Source organism: Molothrus ater, chromosome 1, assembly GCF_012460135.2.
Source record: "Molothrus ater isolate BHLD 08-10-18 breed brown headed cowbird chromosome 1, BPBGC_Mater_1.1, whole genome shotgun sequence".
NCBI lineage: Eukaryota > Metazoa > Chordata > Aves > Passeriformes > Icteridae > Molothrus > Molothrus ater.
In genome coordinates this window covers 128,900,567-128,921,266 of record NC_050478.2, presented here as the reverse complement: position 1 = coordinate 128,921,266, position 20,700 = coordinate 128,900,567, and the positions used below count along the sequence as shown (strand labels likewise).

Sequence of the window (20,700 nt, the reverse complement as noted above, 5' to 3'; positions counted from 1 at the left end):
TTGGTATGCTATGTCAATTTTTGTATACTAACTTTGATTGGTATCGTCATCATTTTCATGTTCTGAATCTTCATTGTCAAGACCCAGTTCCAAAAGCTCACGAGTTCTTAATAAAAAACATCCAAAACAACAACAACAAAACAGAAGAAAATAAAGAGTCAATCATCTTGAAGAAATTATTAGGCAAAACATCTATATCTGTAGCATAATCAGGAAGTGTACTTAAGAGTTATACATAAAAAAAACAAAACTAAAACTGAAGCACTGTAGAGAACTTCTCATTACATACTCACTACATCACTCACACAGTTACCCTTAGAGCCACCTACAAACTTTGATCTTAAAAGTTAAGATCAAAATCAGCTTTGGGCAGTGATACTTGGTTTTAAACACTGTATCAATATAAAATCCTAGGAATCCTGCACTACTGGAAGAAAAATGCAAGTGACTACTATTTCAAAATTTAAAAATAATCTCACTGATGTAGTTCCAGAAGGTAAGTCTGCAAGCTGCAGATTAAAAAACTTGATTTCACTATATTATACTACTGTTCTGTCAAGAACTTTGATTAGTATTAATTTCTGGCAGCTTATGCATTGTGAAACATGTTCTGAAATTAGATGAAATTGATAAACTGATAAAATACATTTAACTCAGACTACTAATATGTCATCTAATGGAAGCAACTGTTTGAACCACTCATTTTTAATTGAAAAGGTCTAGGCCTTCACAGTTTTAAAAGCATTTCATGCAAATTTCCCAATTCTTTTATGAACAGTTATTTGACAGATTTCAGTACGTGAATTTTTTTTTTTTTCTTGAAAAGCAGCTTCTGGAAGTATGTAATTGCCTGGAAAAGGGTTAAAGCTGTGGCTATAACTACTCAAATCAGTACAAAAAGTTGATTACTGTACTATATCATTCTTATTTGTGAGGAAACTACTGTTGATAACACCCCCTTTGAGGTCATAACAAACCTTACATTACCAAGATAAACAGAACACAGTATTTTAACTGCATTTGAAATGAAAAAAAAATAAAAAGAAATCTTAAAACATCGTAATAAATGCACCTTGTAAAATGCGATAGTTGAAATAGCAGTTTTCCAACTCAAGGACATTTTCAGCTATTGATTTCCCTACTGTGCTTTTAAATATCAGACGAATGTCAAAACCACAAAGCCCATTATATCAGACAATGACATTTTCTCCAATGTCATCTTTAACATGTTTGACAGCTATCTAAGTTGCTATCATGTCAAATGTATGTCTCATATCATTAACTGAGAAACTGTCCTGAGTATGTCTTTTAGAGGCACTGAGAGTGAAAAATTCAACTCAAGTTTCAACAGTAAAAAAACATTTTACAGTATAAAATGAAGTGAAGAGGGTACTGCAACAGGCTTATCAAACACAGGTACATTATATACCATTACAAAAACTCTTTCTATAATATGTATGTTACTACACACATTTATGATATGCATGTTACTACACACACCCACACACAGACATACAGATTAATGCATCTGTTTATGTAAGCTGCTGAGGAACAATACCAATGACTGAAACAAAAGGGCTTTTTTTTTTTACGTAGGTTTTGTTTCTAGGAGTCAACTTCAGTACCTTTTCCTTTCCAGCTGAGGAGTATCCAAGGTTGTCTGCTGATTCATTGCTTTAATCCAATAAATAAGGGCTTGAAACACATATGCTACATGCTTTAGTGAGCAGACATCTAGAACAGGAAGAACATCTGAGTGCTCATCGTTGTGAGAACGCATCAAGGACAGCGCGTAGTTCAGGAAATCACCGCGTGCTGACATCATTCCCTGACGGGCACTGAGCAAAGTAGCACGTCTAGTGAAGGAAAAGGATTGAATACAGAGACATCAGGCATCACAGGAGAACACATACTTTATCTATAAGCCCTGTATTTGAAATGTGGATGTAAAATCTCAATGAACTCCACACAAAAATAGTGATAACAAGCTAAAAGCATAGCTCAAGCAGCTCAGATGCTCAGTTAATGCTCAAGATTAATCTAGTATGTCAGAATAAACCAAATAGTAGCAAAAACACAGGAAGCCAACTTAAATCAAAACAACTGCATTCCAGAGCTGCAGAATTAGATTCCTAAGATGTCTGTGAATAAGATTTGACTATAAAACTGATAATTCATACTGCATGCAGTAATCAAATTATTTTCATACCTTCTTCCCTCAAGTGTTCTCAAGCTGGCTTCCTCACGGGCCGTCATCCTTTCCCTTCTAGCTGAGTTCTGAGAAGCATGGAGAGGATGATTTGGATGCCCAGGATCACCAGCAGATGATAATGCCGAACCGTAACGCAGCTGAGCTTCAGTAGAGTCCATGATACTGACCATCCAATTCCAAGTAGGAATAAGCTTTTCTTCCACATAATTCTACAGAAAATGAGATTTAACTGGCTTTGCAAACAATAGAACTAGATGACAAGAATGAAATCTTCCCGATTCCCTACAGAGAGGCTGTAAAACCACGCTCAAGAATTACTGATGATCAGTTTCTGAAAGCTCTATTGAGACTGCTGATTTACAGTGGTGGACTGCAGCTCTCATTGCTTACCACTTTGATATCTATAAAGCATTCTCACCATCTCTCTCTCTTTTGGGCATCTCTTCTACTCCTCCCATTATGACCACTCAGCATCTCCCAGGTGTGCACAACTTGATGATTTGAGCTTAATTCCTGACTTTCTTTTAGCTTTAACAGCCCTCCATCCGGCCGTGGAATTCATCAGCCAGATCTTTCACCATTCTTCACCCCTTGCAAATTACTCACTGAAGACAACAAAGTTAAGACCTGCACAGACAACTATGTCTGCACACAAGTCTCACCTCCTGGTCTCATCTTTGCTTCACCTGTTCCCACTACTAGCCCTGCAGCCTGCTTTTCTTATCATCTGCTAACTCCATTGACCTGTTGGATTTTTTTTGATCCAACATTAGTCTGCTTTCTTCATTCCTCTGCATTCTGGTCTTCAAAAATATCCCTCACACTTCTAATGCACTACAATAACAAAATGCTGTCTCAACCCCATTTCTGTGTCCAAACGAAACCTCCACTGTTCAGGTTTCCTGTGCTAAGACAAACCTCTTGCTGCCTCAGCTGGACAGATCTCCTGTTCACTTTTCTCATTAAAAATCTCCTGAACAAAAAATTATTTTAGCCTCCTCCATAATAAAACTACACTCTCTTATTTCTTTCCCTGTTTGTTTACCCCAGCACTTGATCCCAGAATATCTTTCTAACCTTCCTCTCCCAAATCAGAAGTCCTTTCCTGCACCTGTGTTATTCACAGCTGACTTCTGTACTAAATTCAGTACATACAATTTTACCCTATCACTATGCCCAGGTACAAGTTGATACATACTTTCTAAACACTCTGGAGTCCCTCCAATCTTGTCAGTCTCTGAAACTAAAGTCTATACATGAAGGGGAAGACTGCTGTCTGACATGTATTTTCTCTACAGATGCATTTTACATAAATTTTCAAAAACAGACAGTCAAGAGCACAGTATAAAAAATATGTGCATAACATGGAAATAATGACCATGTCCCTGAAGGAAGGGACAGTGAACAGTACATTTACCTGTACAAATCTTTTATTTCATTCAATTATTTGGCCCTTACTAACTTTCTTCTTATATAGACTCAACAGTTTACGTCAACTAGAATATGGCAACAGATGTCTAGCAGAAATCCCTAGTCAATTCTCACTTAACTATTAATTACGTACCAGTCAGACATTGTTTAAACAAAGTCAACATAAGTTCCTTTTTTTGAAAGAATATACGTATATGAAATACTATCAATTTAATTTAAAAAGTGACCACAGTTACTTTAGTCCACACTCTCTCTTAACATAAGAAGAGGCTGAGAATGCTGGGAATACTTTAGACTGAAGAAACAAACTCAGGAGGATCTTACCAGTGTGTACAAACACCTGACAAAAAGCTATGAAGTATGCAAAGCCAGACTCTTCTTAGTGATACCCAGTGAATGGATAAGTGGGCAACAACTGAAATACTTGGTACATCCCTTTAAACTCAAGAAAAATTCTCTTTCACTGTGAGAGCTGTCAAACATTTAATAGAGCAGCTGTGGAATCTCCATCCTTGGAGATATTCAAAACATAAACAGACAGTCCTGAGCAGACTGTTGACCCTCAAAGAAATTGAGATTAGTCAATATGCACTTTCAATCTCAACAATTCATCATTTTACCTTAAAAACCCCAGCTGTATTGAAATTACATTTTTTCTGTGAAGATTTCCATGTTCTTACCTGCAAGTTAACTGCATCTTGGTAAGTCAGCTTCACTGCAGCTGGAATCTGGGAGTATACTAAGTGATTGTATTTGGGAATCAGACCCATCAGGTCAGATATCTGCCGTATCACAATACTGTATGCTCTTGCTAAGCTGCTTGCAGATGTTAAATAGCTGCTTGCATTGCTGGCTTCAAGTGCTGCAGCAGCTGCTGCTGCACTTGTACTGATGGTACCGCTCCGACGAAGGTTTGAGGGATCAATATAAATCAAGCCTGCTGAACTTGCTAAATATAAAAGAAAAGATTAAATTAATGAACTCATTTAATCTTTGCTGTGTCATTTGTGTGTTGATTGATTTCATGATCAAGATTTACAGAAATAAACTTGTAAATATTACTGACATCACGACTGTAACTAGCAAACAATTACTAACTACAGTAAGCATATTCAGATCTTAATTGCGACGAATCTTTCCCTTTTTTTAAATTCAAAACTGGAACTCTAACAGTCAAGGTAGGTCAGCAGTAGGACAAGGAGATAAGATTTCATCCTTAAGAGAATAAACAAAAGCAGAGGAAGGAACAAAGCCAGAGCTGGCATTCATGCATGCAATTCACTGAGACTTGCCTGCTGGGGTTGACGTACTGGAGGGAGCTGTGCTGGCAGTCCTCTGGTTTTGGGTGTTGCGTACAGCCCACTGCATGGAACGGGGAGCCTGCGCAGCACCGTTGGCATGCGAGCTGTTTGTGGTTCGCTCCAGAGGCTCATCAAGCATGAAGGTCTCCTGCTCTATGTCATCACTCTGACTGCTGCTGCTATCAGAGTCACTGGAATCATTTGATTGAGAGTCATCTTCAGAAAAAAATGCTGGAACACTGCTAGCTCCTGTTGAGAAAAATAAGCAATAACTGACAGCTCCACACTTGTGCACATATACATGTATCATGTCAGCATAGTAGACTTCTTCCATGAGTAACTACATGATACTAAAAAGGTTCAAATACCACTATTGAAAAGGTTCAATAAATTATCATTATAAGATACTGCTAATTATCCACAGGTGTAATGAAAAAGCAGTATGATTACTTACACTTCAAAGTATAAATTAAAAAGTATCTGGATTTAAAAATACTTTACAGATTCTACCCCTAGGAAAAGAATTCTAAAAATTATGTTTCCAAATTGGACAGTAAGGCAGTTGCTTCCAAAAACCTGTACAATGAGTGCTCGGGTTTTGTGTATTGATTTAAACCATAAACCATTGTTTCTAACTACTACACTTGAAAATAAGTGAGACCATTTAATTTCACTACACAAGAGCACATGGTAATTTCTAACACATGCAGCTGCTCTGTAAGAGCAAAAAATGTAGGTCACAACTTCATGCATTTCCTTGTCCAAAAAGTCTGCACAGTACCTTACTATTAGAGCAAAGGAAAAACAGGAAATCTAGGGAAGGAGGAGAGTACTTACTCCTAATATCTAAATTTAACCAGCTAGAATAGACCCAAAAAGATGTGGTGTACCTGCTTCTGACCCAGCAGTAGCTGCAGTGACAACACTTCTGCGCCCACTGGCATTGTCCTGGTTACTGTGGTTACTCTCACTGTCACTTTCTGTTTCAGCAGCAGCCAGCAAATCCAACTCCATATCACTGCCTATAAAAACAACAGGACAAAACATCTCATGTTCAGAAGATAAAATTATAATTACTGTGGTGACTCATATAAGATAGAGACAAACCCCAGACACTCTTACTACAGCAGAAGTTAATGGATATGCAGTGGGGTCATAAAAGCAGTGCAGACACCCAGCAATACCTAGAGCATGTTTTCTTATTTTCCAGCAATTAGCCACCCACTCTCACTCTGCTCTGTACATGTACATTCAACACACAGTGAAAATAAAGGCTTTTAGGATTCAAAATAAGTCACTCCAGCCACAAGACTCCACAACTCTTCATACACATGTACTAGGACAATTTACCAAATGCTGTTTCAACTAGTATTTAAGGAATACTTGAAAACTTAAAAAAACCTTATTAAATATACAGGTTCTATTTCAGTTTTAAGCTTTAAGAATGAAATGTTTGAATATTCAGCAAATCAGTAAACAGATTTACTATACTGTAAAAGGATTGACTGGAAACACAAAGCACAGTCAGAAAGAGAAGATAACTTTTTTAAATCATAGCTTTGGGTCATCTAACCCCAAGCTAAGTAATACAAGACAAGTCTTAATAATTTCAAACATTTTCATACAGGATTGATGAATTATGTCTACAAAATATTGAATCATAATTTAGTACTTTGTGATTAGTTTGAGAATTAGCTTGCCAGGATTCAAACTGCTTTTGAGAACACATCTACCATTGTCATGGTTTGACAGTGGCCCATCATCAAGAACATCTTACAGTAGCAAATACAAAAGGTAAAACACATTGTTAACCAAGAATATAATAACATCTGATGCCTTTGGGAACTTAATATTTTCTCCTCAGCCAGAAAAAGTTCGTGTATTATCTACTACATGTTATCTCAAATTTTACACATCTCCTTCTGTAAGATAAGCAGTCTGGAACCCTTGGATTCTCTCTACTTGTGCAAATCTCCCAAATCATTACCACTGGTGACTCAAAGATGCTTTTCTTTTTGATGCATAGTTTTCTCACTCAAGCAGTAAATGTGCAGGATGTACATTAAACATACCATCCTCATCATGCTCATCATGCTGTCCTTCTGCTTCAGCATTTTCTTCACCGTGTTCTTCCTGTTCATCATGATGGTCTTCTTCACCTGCCACCCCCTCAACCACCTCAACCTGGAAAGAGATGGTAATATTAGGCCAGACTATCTTCAGTATCAGAGAACCTATAAGTTTCCCAAAAGAGAGTGCAAAGTTTGATTTTAAAAAAACCCATCTTACAAAGATGACCTCAAAATTGAACTGATGTGAACAAAAAATGAACTTACAGCCACAGTAGTTGTACGTGGCTGTACAGTTTATAGTATTGTGGGGGGAAAAAAATTACATACACAAATAAAACAGCTTTGGATGTTAGATTTTAATGCCATAAAGGATAAAACAGACTACAAAATCAACAATTATCTTCTAAACACTGAAGAGGTATTATCTGCTTTTATCTGATGAAAAACCTTCTAGCTCTCTAATAGAACCTACATAATAGCTGCCATGTGCTGAAAGACTTAAAAACTTCTTTAACAGGGAGAAATAAAATAGAAAACAACAATTACAAAGTTCTATTAAAAATGCTTACAGCACTGTAAGATTTCATGAAGTACTACTTAATATCTTTTTCAAATCAGATGCATAGATTTCAGATTCAGATGTCAAAGCAAGGGCTAATGTATTAGGTCTGCTATATTGAGAAGAAAAAAGTACAAAAATAAAACTGACCTCTTCTACATCAGCTGAAACAATATCATCCTGTTCTTCATCCCTGCCACGAACTGGTTGTGACTGGCTGATTCGTCTTTGCTGAGGATTCCTTATTATGTAGGATGACTGAGATTGACTAGAACTTAAAAGAAAAATATATAAAAATAAATCCTAAGAAAAAGTCGATTTGGACCTCTGGTTATCACTTAATGCAAAGCTAACAAAAACTCCAAAATAAAACCACCTTTAAGAAGTCTTTGAAAAGAACAGATAGTAAGCTTTACCTGCTAGACTGGTCAGATGATGGTCTGGGTGGCAGAGGTTCCACAGAAAACAGTTCTTCACTTCCCTGCATGGCATCTATACTAGTGCTAGCAAGGGTAAAGGGTGCTGTAGGACGTGCAATTCCCATCCTGACTGGTATAATTAGAGATTCTGCTACATTGCACAACTCTTCAACAGCATAAGGCAATAATGCCTGAAATACACGTTTACACTTTCCAATTGGCTGTGGAATAAAATTGCTGGGGGATAAAATACAGAAAGATAAATGTCAAATACATATTTTTTTCCCAAAAACTTCATGGCAATATTAATTGTCCTCATTTTTTTCTCAAAAAATAATTTTTAAGAGATACATGCATTTGTGTGTATAGAAACAATATGCACCTAATTCAAGTCAGTGAAAAACATTTATCATTCAATAATTCAAGACTAAGGCTTGATATCTAAATCTACTACTGACAACCAACCATACGCTGTAATTTTAATATGTTTAAAAAAACCTATTTCCAAAAACCCATACACTACAAACAAAAAGTTTGGTATGAACATGTAAGTTTAACAAGCATTGTATTAAGAAATTACATGACATACCAGCAGCTATTGCACATCTTTCCAAGTCTGTCTACAGAATACAAAATAATTCAGATGTTTCTGCCTATTGTTGATTTTTATCAACTCATTATATAGGGAAAAAAGTAAATAAAGGAAAAAAAACACCACAACTAACATACATCTTTGCCACTTACTTTTTCTTTTTGGAGGAAGCCATCTCCACACTAAGAATGACAAAGACTCTTGCCACAGAACGCAGGAATCTCATTGTAACAGCAATGGCTTCTTCTCTGCGGCCTGGTGTATACTTGTTCTGTAATTCCTTCACCAGAGTACCCAGCAAAGTGTCTAACAGCTGAAGAAAGAGGTCATTACAACTCATTAGTTGCATGCAATTTTGAAGCATGAACTGTGATCTCCTTTGAGATTAAACTCAAAGGAGATCACAGTCATAACAGTATAAATTCACAAAATCATGATTAACTTGAAGTTACCTTCAAATTAGTTTCCAAGCACATGACCTGAGATACCTTACAATATCCTATAATTCAGAAAGCCTATGTAAAACATGGCTAAGAGTGCTTACCAAAATGTCTGCTGTACATTTGACAATAAGGCAGTGTGTAAAACAGTCCAAGCGAATAGTTCCACTTTGCTGATTAAGGTAAACTTGCTCTTCAGGCAGAAGATGACCTATCCTACTGCTTGCACTAAGACTTGGAAAAAACAAGAAGAAAAGAAATAAATTTATGTAAGCCAGCAGGTGTCAAATATTAGATCAAACTTTACATCAACAACTACGTGTAGATACACACGGGTCTTTATTTTCCTGGGAGCCAAACATGATCATGGACTTCAGTGCATTCCAGTCTTGTAAAACACGTTCCAGTGCTAGCTGGGCAAAACGAGGAGGCTCTAAATCATGATCAGGCATATCAGAATCTAGAAAGATAAAACAAACAAAAAAACCAAGGAAGCATAAGGAAGAGGTACTGAAATATGGGATCTGCCATTTATTTCACTGAAACAGCTCTTACCTTCAGGATTTGCAGTTTTACGATTGCGATCTTCCCTGATTCTAGGCGGTCTGTACTGGCAGTGTTCTACAGTTTGCCTGGCAACTGTCTGTACTAAAAACAACAGCAGATGTTCTCCCCTGTAATGAAAAAAATTGTTAGTGGAAATACAATATACCACATATATTTAGAAAATAATTTTTTTAATTCTGCCCTAGTCAATGCTAACATGAACTTGCCTGCTATTTGGCATGGTAACAAGATTTGTGGTGGTAAGCAGGCGGTAAAGGAGATCAAGGCGAGCAGACTTTTGCCCAGCAATTAGTGTTTTACACTTGCACTTTTCCCAGCAATCACAGTAGGCTGTTGGAGATGTTCGTTTGAGCCTACAAGAAATAGAAAAGGTGAACTGCAACACTGTTCAGTAACATACCAAATCTTTTCTACACAAGCTGAGGGTGTTAGTGTACATGCTTAGATTTCTTTCTGCAGTTTTTTGTTTCTGATAGTAGCAAAATGCCAAAACCTAGCTTAAAAAAGAGAAATACAGATTTTATATGGCAGCACTTGATGTTTATCATCCATGTTTCCTACACTTATCTTAAGAGGGCAGTTTAACTACAGAGCTTTTCATACTGTCTTAGTAAAACTCATCCAATGTCATTTATTCTTCCCTAAAACAGCCTCCATCCAAGAAAGTTAAGCTGAAAATACTCATGACATGCAGTAAAATGTCAGTAACTGTTATGGTGCTGAGAATATCCTTATAATTGTATTTGTTAGCTCATTATAGCTGGGATATTAATGCTATAACTTTTACACCCTGTAACAGCACAGAACACATGCAGGTTCGAAGCTCTGGGCCAGGTTGATCTCAGATTTCTTGATTGTTTGCTCACTTTTCCTTCTGTTACAGTTGATTTTTAGAAGATTAATATCCTACATTTCTTTCCAAAAATTCCTAAGAATGATCTGTCACCAGGATACATAAAACACTGAGGGGAGCCCAAAATGAAAACACAGCATTATTTAGATAGAATGTTCTCACAATATTATGCACTGTGAGAATTACTCTTTTACTCTAAATACTACAAAGTGGAAAGTACAAAACCACTTCAGGTTACTCTTTCAATTCTGACCTATTAAATAAATCTTATAGAGTAGACACAAAACTATTTCATTTATCTTCTGTTGTCTAAGTTTGGAACACTTCAAACAATGAAAAAATTTATTAAGCATCAGTAAACAAAGGAAACCACAAAATACTGATTAAATTTTAAGAAATGGAACACAATACTTACTTGCAGTCATGTCCTTTGTGACAGACCCTCGCACATTCTGTGCAACAACAAAGTGATTCCAACAGGCCACATGTTCGGCATTCAAATATATCCTAAAAAATGGGGGGAGGAATATTATGTATCATTTTTTTCCTTACAGTGCTTGCAATATCACACTAGTTCAGGTTACAATGAAACTGCACTTGTTTAAATTGATGCCTAAACTCAGAAGTAGGTCAGTTCTACAAAGTGAAACTTAGTTGTTAGGTTAGAATATTCAGTGATTTCCAAGAGCCATGTCCATCAAAATTCCTGCCAAAGTTAGCCAGAGGGGAAAAGCCACACCCAGTAACAACCATGTTGTGAGGAACACAATCAGCTTTCAGACTACATAGCAGTTTGGGGAGGCAGTACTTACACCAGACTTAAAAGTCACAGTAACTTAAACAATGTAATTAATAATTTAAAAATCAGATTAGTAGACTAACACAATACATGGCTGAAACACATTCCTATTTGCTTAAAAAAAAAAAAGAAAAAAAAAAACACAACAACTTACTTGGTTAATATGTTCTGCACCAGTCCAGGTAAAACTGCATGTATCATTACAACACAAAACATACAAAGGAGAGTCATCTGGATTTGTACCAGAAGGACAAACCATTCCCATAAACACATCATCTTCTTTTTCACTGGAAGTTGCTTCAGCTAAAATAATAGAATAACAGTGTTAAAAACAACCCCCCAAAAAAAAAAACCCAAAAATACCCAGCAAAAGAATCTATTCTTGGCAGATGCTTGCCATTACAAAATCTCATATAGCATTAGAAGTTTGAATAAAACCTGTTAGAGCTTTTTGAGAAAACTTTCTGCTTGTCACATTATTTCTTATAGAAGCCACTGCAAATTCCTGACTGAAAAACACAACCATTATGTCTTCCCCAGTTTTAAATTCACTAATACTTTAATTAATTAAATTAACCACCATTTTGAAGGATTGTGGACGATATTCTTAAAAGAAGTATTTTTGTCCCACATAAAGTCCTACAGAACTGTGGTGCGACAAGCTCTAATGTGTTAAAGTTTTTCCCTAAATTCAATTTCATGTATTTCTCCCAAAAAATTAAATACCAATATTACAACAGAGTCCCAAAATATTTGTTTGTATATAAGCCTTTTCAGGAATAGGATCTAGCTTGGCATATCACTGTATCATATCAGGTTTTTTTCAATTTCACCAAAGAAGTTCCATGTAATACAACTGTGCTACCAAAAACAGTACCTTAATCCACTGGTTTATACAACAGTGAAATGCCAAAAAGACTACAAAGAACACAAAAGCAATAATATTCATAGAAATCTACTGCAATACACAAACTGCAAAAGAGTAAGATACTCCATAATAGCAGAATTTCCAAAACATGCAGCAATCTACAGTGCTAGTTACGACTCTGCACACACACCAAAGTTTAGAAGGAAGCCACACACTAGCAGTCACAAAAACTGTTGTACCTTTAGCAATTTTCTGTGCAGTTTCTAGAATTGTAATTGCAGCAGGATATGCCCGGCCACTAACTGCTGACATAAATGGTGTCATGCCTCTCGCATCCCTAGGCAAAAAAACCCCAACAGACAAGTTAGAACACCGAATTTTTTCATTGTAACAGGAGAAGCAGGATGCAAATACATGAAAACTTAGCACTGCTGAGCTTGTGCAAATAGAAAAAACACAGAGTGAATAAGCAGTCTTGTTTATTTTACTCCTCTGAAACAGACATACTTTTAAAGGATGGCAGGACACAACACAGCTGTATTCTAACATTCTCAATTTTAACTAACAGGCCTTTATGTAACCTTTTTAAAAAGGCTTCTATGTAGTTGATTTAAGGTAGTGTAACATTCCAAAACAACTCTCATGAAAATCCTTACTTAGCTGACAGCAATTCTCGAAGATAAGGCTGTAGAACAACACTATCACACAGCAATTTCAGTATGAAATGAGCATTTGCCTTCCGATCCTTCGATTCCACTACAGATGGTTCTGTAGAAGGACCTGCAGCAAGAAAAAAAAATTGCAGAGAAACTGTTTTTCCTCAAAAAATGACTACGTGCTAAAAGCAAGTCGTTCACTGTGGTGAGTAACTGGTAACTTGACTATTCAGTGGTTTCAGCAATACTTCAATGAAGCACTGTAAATTTCAGTTCCAAATTATATTTGAAATAGAGACGGTAATCCCAATTTCATGCTGATTTCCGTAGTTTTACATAGTTGTCACTCTCCATGTATATTTTTACATAAAACACAGTATGGTGCTTCATTTACTTTCTGCACACTTGAGTGATTCTGCTTCAATCCAATCTTCATCTGATAAGAGTCATTTTCATATGCAGAAAGTCTGTGCAAGCAAAGACAGCTTTAGAGCTAATTTCCATTCTAAAGCATAATCAAATAAGCAGGATGTCCTCACCTGGTATTGTGGAGGTGCTGGGTCCTTGGCCGGTGCCAGTCGCTGCTGTGGTAAGAGATCCCACAGCGGGGGCCAGGATAAAATCAATGTCACCATCTTTCAGTAAACAGAACAGCAGGATGTATATCAATACATAAAAACATCCCTAACAATATGCTCTTGCTGCAATGTCTAACACACTGCAGGTTTTCTGTATTTAACTGGCAATCTTTCCCACAAACGGCCACATTCCTAGGTCTGTAATGTAACTCAGCATTACAAAGCAGACTTCCCAGCAGTTTGACACCAGCATTAAAAAGACATATACTGGATTAAAGAACAGCTGTTAAGTCTTCAGTAAACTCTTCAAGTTATCTCAATGAACACTTGCTACCTTAATGGCATTGGACAGATTACAGGGTGAGACTAAAATAAGTTACTATTCACCCTAAAAGTCATGGGTTCTTCATCAAATCTCTCCTTCTACAGTCTAATGTGATATATGAGCAGACTTACCTGGATCCATTGCAGGAGGATCTGGAACCCAGCTGGGAGGAGCTATTGGTGGAGAAACTGGGTCTTGGTGATCACTTGATGAAGCACCAGCTTCATGTCTGCCCAATCCAGCAGCTCTCAACGATCTTCTCATCATTTCCCTCAATCTCAAACTAAATACAAAACCAAGGCAGAAATACTATCATTTTCATTTATAATTAGAACACATTAAAGAAAAACTTCACATTGAAAAAAGAAAGCAAATTCCTCTTATCACCATTTTATTTCAGCATAAGTAAGAATGAGCCAGGAGGTATTTCTGCTTACATTTTGTTGCACCAGAATGTTTTAGTCCTGGAAGAGGAGTCACTCAGCAATGCTTCAAGTCAGATCTGAGCCCAGAACACATCCCTAGGCACCACAGCACTGCCTCTTGCAGAGAGCAGCTGATGGGCATTCTTACTGCTATCTGACATTCTTTTTAGCCCAAGCTCATTGCCAGGAGTGTTAAGCTTTTGCAAGGATTTGCCTTTGTTGCTACTGCTTTTTAAAATCTAACTACAAAAAGAGGTTAATGAAATGACAAAAAATGGGTCTTGATGGAATTTCTTTTTAATGACTGCTTAGAATAAAATGAATCAACTTAAATTCTTCCCCAGTGGTGTTCTGTTGGTCTCACTATTATTCCTCTGCTTAAGTGACCATCTCCCACAGAAATTCTCTTAAAACAAGCCTGGCCACCATCACAGTAATTCTGTCATACTTAATACTTCTTGGTAAAGAACACCAGCGCTTATCCTCAAATTCCTTTTCCCCACAAGAAGGAATATTTCCACTTCACAACTGATAGACAAAGCATGAACCCAGAAAAGAGGATTGGTTTAGAAATATCCCACCATTAGTTCTTACACAAAAAAAGGTTCAAAAAAACACTAGACCTCTAGTTTGGTGCTTAAAGAACTGAAATCCAATTTTAAGCTAGCAACAGAGGCCAATTCTTAAGCTAGGCTGAAGAAAAGAATTAATAACAGATTGGTAATTAATACAGAAATTAGCATTCAGAAAACAAGAAAAAAGCATTACTCAGTTTACCTCCTGCTGCTTGATGATCCTGCCCTATTTCCTGGACCATTACTTGACACAACAGAGATTGCATTTGCAATAGCTTCCACAGCTGAGAGCCTTTCAGCAAAGGTGTTCCTCTCAGAGCGCTCTGCTTCTGAAAAATTAAGAAAATTCAGTGCTAAAATTTTACTTGGGAAAATTATAATAAAGGAGTATAAAATATGGAATATCGCGATTTTTTTTTTCTCCCATTTAGAGAGACACACATGGCTCATATACAAATTTTTAGTTTGGATGAGCTTAACAATGATCCTGAACAAGCTTTCAGTATCATCAACATACAAGGTCCTATCATATAACTGATTCTAGACACTTGCTGAGTCAAGGATTCAAAAAAGCCTTGATAAAAATTATAAAAAACAAAGAAAACAAAATACAAACAAAAACAACAACTATAAAAAGTACACAAAAACAAATAAAGAAACAGAACCACCAAAACACCAGACTGGGAGAACAAGAAAACAAACCACACTTCACAGTGAGCATCCGTGAACAATGCAAATGTGTGGGCTTGTAATATACACACTCCAGGTATGTACCTGCTTAGGAGAGCTATGTTTGGAGTATAAGAAGGCAGTACAATCAGTTTACATGAGAAAGAACTAGCATTTCTTCTAACATCTACAACCCTAAGCATCATAACACCTACCAGTTCTATTCCTAATGAGGACTGAATTTTGTCAAGTGGGATACAGAATATTAAAGCAAGATACAGAATATTATTTTTAAAAAAAGTAGACAGAAAAGGTGTATTTCTGAACAAAGAAAAGTATTTTCTTAAGGTGACTCTAGTTGTTCTTTCAGGACATGTCTCAAAGTTGCAAGGGCTAGAGCTCACTTTCTAGTCAAAGGCTTTTCAAACTGAGAGTCACCATTCCCTGCACACTCATTTTCATGAGTGACAGTATTAAGGCCTGGACAGTTCCCTTTTATTTTTTTTTTTAACAGGAAAGTACTATTAATACCTTTTATTCAAAGAATGAAAAGAATAAGGTAATCTGACAGTGTGTGTCAGCTGTTACAGTAAGGTTATTCTTTAAGTATTTCCACTCACCACTACCCTAAGTAAAAGAGATCCTTGGTTTTGCTTGTTCACAAGCATGTGCAGGTTTCTTAGACAAAGATCACCAACTACCCAAAGCAGACAACTATTAAACAGTTAGCAGTGAGAGAATACTATTCTTGTCCCCCTAGCTACAGGTTGATTCATAGTTGTAAATGAATTGCCATGGTATTTTTACTGTACTCCTTTCTCAGACCACTAGCTCTCATAACTCACAACTCATCACTTCTGGACCTCTCACACAAGGGGGTCACAGCTCTGGAGAGTGATCCCTCAAGCAATACAACCACTCTCTGCAGCAGAGGTTTCATCTGTTCTGGAGAAAGTGATCTGTAACTGAATTTTCACTGTTCCACTTACAAAGTTAGCATCTGTTTTTGAAGAACCATCAGTTGTAGATGCTTTGGCTCTAATGGGAGATTTGCTGCTCTATTGTCTAATGAAATCTGTCCCAGTTCTCCAGGCAAAACCCCTCAGTTTTTATGTGTTCAGTGACATTAGCTGAAATTCAGTATCACAACTTTTTAATGATTTCACATGTTTTGGACATTTCTTTTATAGATGCTTTTCCCAAGATCCCTTCTACTGGCAAGACTGAGGATGTATCAATTCACAGCAGCAGAGCAGCTTCCCCCAGCTTTTCAGCTCTGGGGCCACTTTTCCTGCAATTCATTTATCATTTATCCAACACTGCAGGAGCTACAGCTAAACTAGGCACAGGATGTGAGAAAGAAGAGAAGGAAAAAAAATGCTTATCCCAGCCCTCAATATTTCCTTTCTGGCACTTAAGAAGAAATCTGTATAAACAAGAGTGAAGAATCTCAAGCAGGTACTAGCTGGGAAGTGGCACTAAATTGTTAAGAAATTTTTAAGAAACATCATAGCTGTGTGTCTGGAATTGAAGCCTTTACTTCTAAATCAAACTTCTTTTACATTTTAAGAGACAACCATGTAACTCACAGACAGTAACATAAGTCATCACTGCCCTCCAGATGATAAACAGAAAATAAGCTTGTCCTAATATCCATCACTAACAGTTACAGTGGAAGCTAAATGTGACCTGAATCTAAAGACATGAATCTCCTTCAAGGACAAGTTTTATGAGGGAGAAAGAGAGAGGCAGAGGAGTGTCACAAGTCTAGCAGGTTCATGTTTTTCATTTTTCAGAAAGTTAGATTACACCCAAATGAAGTTACTGAAAAAAATGTCAAGGTTGCAAAGACAAGCACTCAAATTAGGAGAAGTCGGATTAAGTTTGCCCATGCATCCTTATTTCAACTTCCTTGTGTGTTTATAGTAACACAATCTTCAGTTACACAGTTTGGTTTTGTTTGTTTATTTTGGTTTGGGTTTTTTGTCTCTGATTGTTTTGTCACCCCAGCAACAATACCCCTGCCTCAGTCAGTGCACAGGATGGACGACACACTGGAGATGAAGGGTTGTACAGAGAGCAGGCTGTTTATGCCTAGTTTGCTGCAGCCTTAGGGAGGGGTGTAGTAAGGCAGCAACAGCTTGGGAAGGAGAGGAGGAAACACTGTGTTGTGTTTAATGACACTGGACATTGCTCTGGAAAACCAGAACCTATTTGACACATCTATCAGCACACAGAACTTTGTGAAACAAGTTTTTACAGATGATCGTGATACATTTTACTCATTTCTGGACACCTAAAATGTGCTTGACTCACAGAAATAATTAACATTCACAGCACAACTAAAACTATGATTAATCCAGTCATAGAATTCAGTGTTTTGAAGTAACACCTACTCAAAATCAGGCCCTAGGCTTCTCAAACAGAATGCTCAAAATTAGTTAATAGCTTTGAATACAGAAAAACTTCAAGCTATAATAAAACTCCAAGCAAGAGATGAAAAAGCTGCACATTACCCCCATTTTATAAATAGGGATATAAGGAACAATTAAGGTCTATAAATGACTAAAATTCAATGACAGCACCATACAAGAATCCCACAAGGAAGTTCATTCATTATTCAGTGCAGGGTTTGTATGGTGTGCAAGAGTAAGGAATGGGGCCACACACTGAATGATGAGGATAAAAAGAAATATTGAATAGCTACCCATTCGGTGAGCACCGTCCATCTTGTGCACTGAATGAGGTAGTCCTGTGGAAAAAATAGTATGATGGTGTAATTAAAGACCATTCCACAATGCACACCCGTGTACAGCACATGGGTAAACTTAATTCTGCCATTCCCTAATTTTTGAGTGCTTGACTTAGCAACCTTGTTCTGTTAACATGCTTTTTACATAACAGTATTTAACGGGCATTTTAAAATTGTGTCAGTAACTGGCATTAACAGGTTGTTCTTCCACATTTCTTAATACATATCAATGACAAGTTCTATTTCTAATTGAAGCTATTAACTTATTCTACAGCACTTCAAAATTATTAAATACCATTTCTCATAAATTTTACCAGTGATATAAAGGGGATACTAGTGATACAAAGGTAGAAAAATACGTTTTTCATCTCAAAATTAACATGTGAATGTCAAAAGTTTTTACAGCCAATTTAAACAGCTTAGTGCTCTTAACTACTGAATTCTTTAAAAATTCTCATAAAACTTTATGAGAGTAATAAAAATGTTGTCTTAGCACCTTTGAAAGGCCAGGGCACATTTTAGGTGCTAAATTTTAATATACCCATATATGAAGAATGCAGCCTTTATTTCATATTTTCTTGAAAATGCATGAAAATATTATTTTCAAATTATTTTCATTATATTGTTGAGCTCACCCTCTTCCTCTTTTGTTTCCTTGTTGCTGGTTGGAAAGCATACAGACACACAAGCATGCAGGATATTACGGTTTCCATCACATCTGTGGCCAAGGAACGTCTGCAGCATCTGTGGATTCTGATCCAAGACAACTGCTTGCTCAAGATTCATCAGGTATTGTCTGCAAGCCTCGTAGTCACATCGAAGAATGTGCTGCATCAATGTTTGTTTCTATATTCAAAAGAATAAAATATTTCAGAAATGTGAAGCACAAAAGGTAGATATAAGCTCCATAAATACTTCTAGTTTTCTTCTAATTTTGAAATTAATAGGAAGGTCTTCATCTTCAGCACTGGCTGGAAGTTAGTGCAGGAGCTGTTCAGAATATTCATCATCTCAATTATAGCACTGTTAAAAACAGAGTTGTGTGCATTCAGGCACAGACAAGCAAAAGGAATGGAGCAGCAGATGCCATCAGGCTCACAAAAGCATTCCTTTGGCTTCACACTTGGATTCTTAAGATAGATTACTTCCATTTCATAGCTCCATGTAACGTGGGAAAAGTGATACAACTGAAAAAGCTTAAGGATGTACACAAATGAGTTCTAACCTAGTTCTTTTTAAACATATGATTTATGTGCTGAGAAGTGAATGATTAAAAGCTGTTGAAGGTCTGGGAAGTTCACCCCATATATAACCAGTTTTTCCATAATGATGGAATACTACTGCACTGTGAAATCCATCTCAGTCTAACAGGTACACAGTACCTCCGGGTGGCAGCAGAACACACAGCAGAGCTAACAAACTACTGACAAGATTTTACAAGTATGACATATAAATTCACAGCAGAACTACTCATACAACATCACTGATGAGGATAGAACTCCACAGGTGTTTCAAGTGAAAAAACCTTCACTTTCCTCTCCTAGCTTCCTAGTATATGCTCCAAATAGATAATTTTAAAATAATAGAAAAAAAATAAAGAAGTATTGCATTCTCAGGGATCCAACCAAAACAAGTTGTTGGATCTCTGAGAAAAACCGTGCACCCATGACACAAATTAAACTGCATGGTGTTAGCAGATATAAAAAGGTAACAATTTCAAAATCAATGCCTAAAAAAATCCTACTAATTAAAAGCCTGATAGAGAAGTCATGCATCCCTCCACAAAAGGGTCTTTCACTTTACTTGGCAAATTTGTTGGTGTTTTTGTGTTTCTAAGAGAATCTTCAGTTGAAATTCGCTTCTTTCAAATAGTGAAAACATAAATCAGTATCTAAACACGAATCTGCTTTTAAGCATAACTTTATAATAACAAGAGGAAAAAAAGCACATAATTCCATAGCAGAGAAAATATTTTACCTCAACAGCCATAATGATAATAGCAGCTTTCTTTTTGATGGTCGAGTTAGCAGGAAGATTTGTTAAGGAATGAACACCCATTCCAAGACTACTAATAGGTGGAAGATCAAGCCAGTCAGGGTCTCGTATCCCACCCATACAATCTTTTGCCATTGGATAGATTGTACCATTTCCATCTCTAAGAATAATAGGCGATTCCTACATTTGGGGAAAAAGGTTTCATTATTAAGTCTCCACAATTTATAAATATTATCCTTCCCAAAAGATCCAGTTCTTGACTGAGAACAATTACAACAGTTTACCAAAGATTCTCATTTATGTCATTAACTCCTATCATTAGAAGTAGTGCAACATAAAATAGGAAATTCTCTTTTGCAAATGCCTGAAATGTGTTTAACATAAGAAATATTACTAGAACTATCTTCCTTCTGATAATCATTTATTGATTAACATTACCAGTGAAACAAATAGTAACTATACTTTTAGCTTACTTAAATGCTCCAAGTTGAATATATCGAAATGAAACATTCAAATTGAATTATTTTGCAAAAACTGTTTCTTTCAATTATCCTAAACAAAGTATACCACATTGTGGAAGAGTTGCACAAAACCTCAATCATTTTTAGTGAA

The 20,700-nt window shown here is 36.6% G+C and overlaps 1 protein-coding gene across 1 annotated transcript in view; it reads right to left on the bottom strand.

Annotated features, from left to right (window-relative positions):
- UBR5 (ubiquitin protein ligase E3 component n-recognin 5) overlaps positions 1 to 20,700 on the bottom strand; it is an 84,960-nt gene that overhangs the window by 12,112 nt on the left and 52,148 nt on the right. Inside the window, exons 20-42 of the mRNA XM_036398885.2 lie at positions 20,071 to 20,268; positions 18,729 to 18,939; positions 14,875 to 15,001; positions 13,804 to 13,955; positions 13,309 to 13,404; positions 12,770 to 12,893; positions 12,353 to 12,450; positions 11,400 to 11,548; positions 10,862 to 10,953; positions 9,800 to 9,946; positions 9,582 to 9,700; positions 9,360 to 9,486; positions 9,131 to 9,260; positions 8,739 to 8,899; positions 7,992 to 8,231; positions 7,726 to 7,849; positions 7,017 to 7,128; positions 5,835 to 5,966; positions 4,936 to 5,193; positions 4,324 to 4,592; positions 2,210 to 2,421; positions 1,626 to 1,856; positions 33 to 106 (exon numbers count right to left, since the gene is read on the bottom strand). Coding sequence (XP_036254778.1) covers positions 33 to 106; positions 1,626 to 1,856; positions 2,210 to 2,421; positions 4,324 to 4,592; positions 4,936 to 5,193; positions 5,835 to 5,966; positions 7,017 to 7,128; positions 7,726 to 7,849; positions 7,992 to 8,231; positions 8,739 to 8,899; positions 9,131 to 9,260; positions 9,360 to 9,486; positions 9,582 to 9,700; positions 9,800 to 9,946; positions 10,862 to 10,953; positions 11,400 to 11,548; positions 12,353 to 12,450; positions 12,770 to 12,893; positions 13,309 to 13,404; positions 13,804 to 13,955; positions 14,875 to 15,001; positions 18,729 to 18,939; positions 20,071 to 20,268 — 3,583 coding nt within the window. The remainder of the gene's footprint in view (positions 1 to 32; positions 107 to 1,625; positions 1,857 to 2,209; positions 2,422 to 4,323; positions 4,593 to 4,935; positions 5,194 to 5,834; positions 5,967 to 7,016; positions 7,129 to 7,725; positions 7,850 to 7,991; positions 8,232 to 8,738; positions 8,900 to 9,130; positions 9,261 to 9,359; positions 9,487 to 9,581; positions 9,701 to 9,799; positions 9,947 to 10,861; positions 10,954 to 11,399; positions 11,549 to 12,352; positions 12,451 to 12,769; positions 12,894 to 13,308; positions 13,405 to 13,803; positions 13,956 to 14,874; positions 15,002 to 18,728; positions 18,940 to 20,070; positions 20,269 to 20,700) is intronic.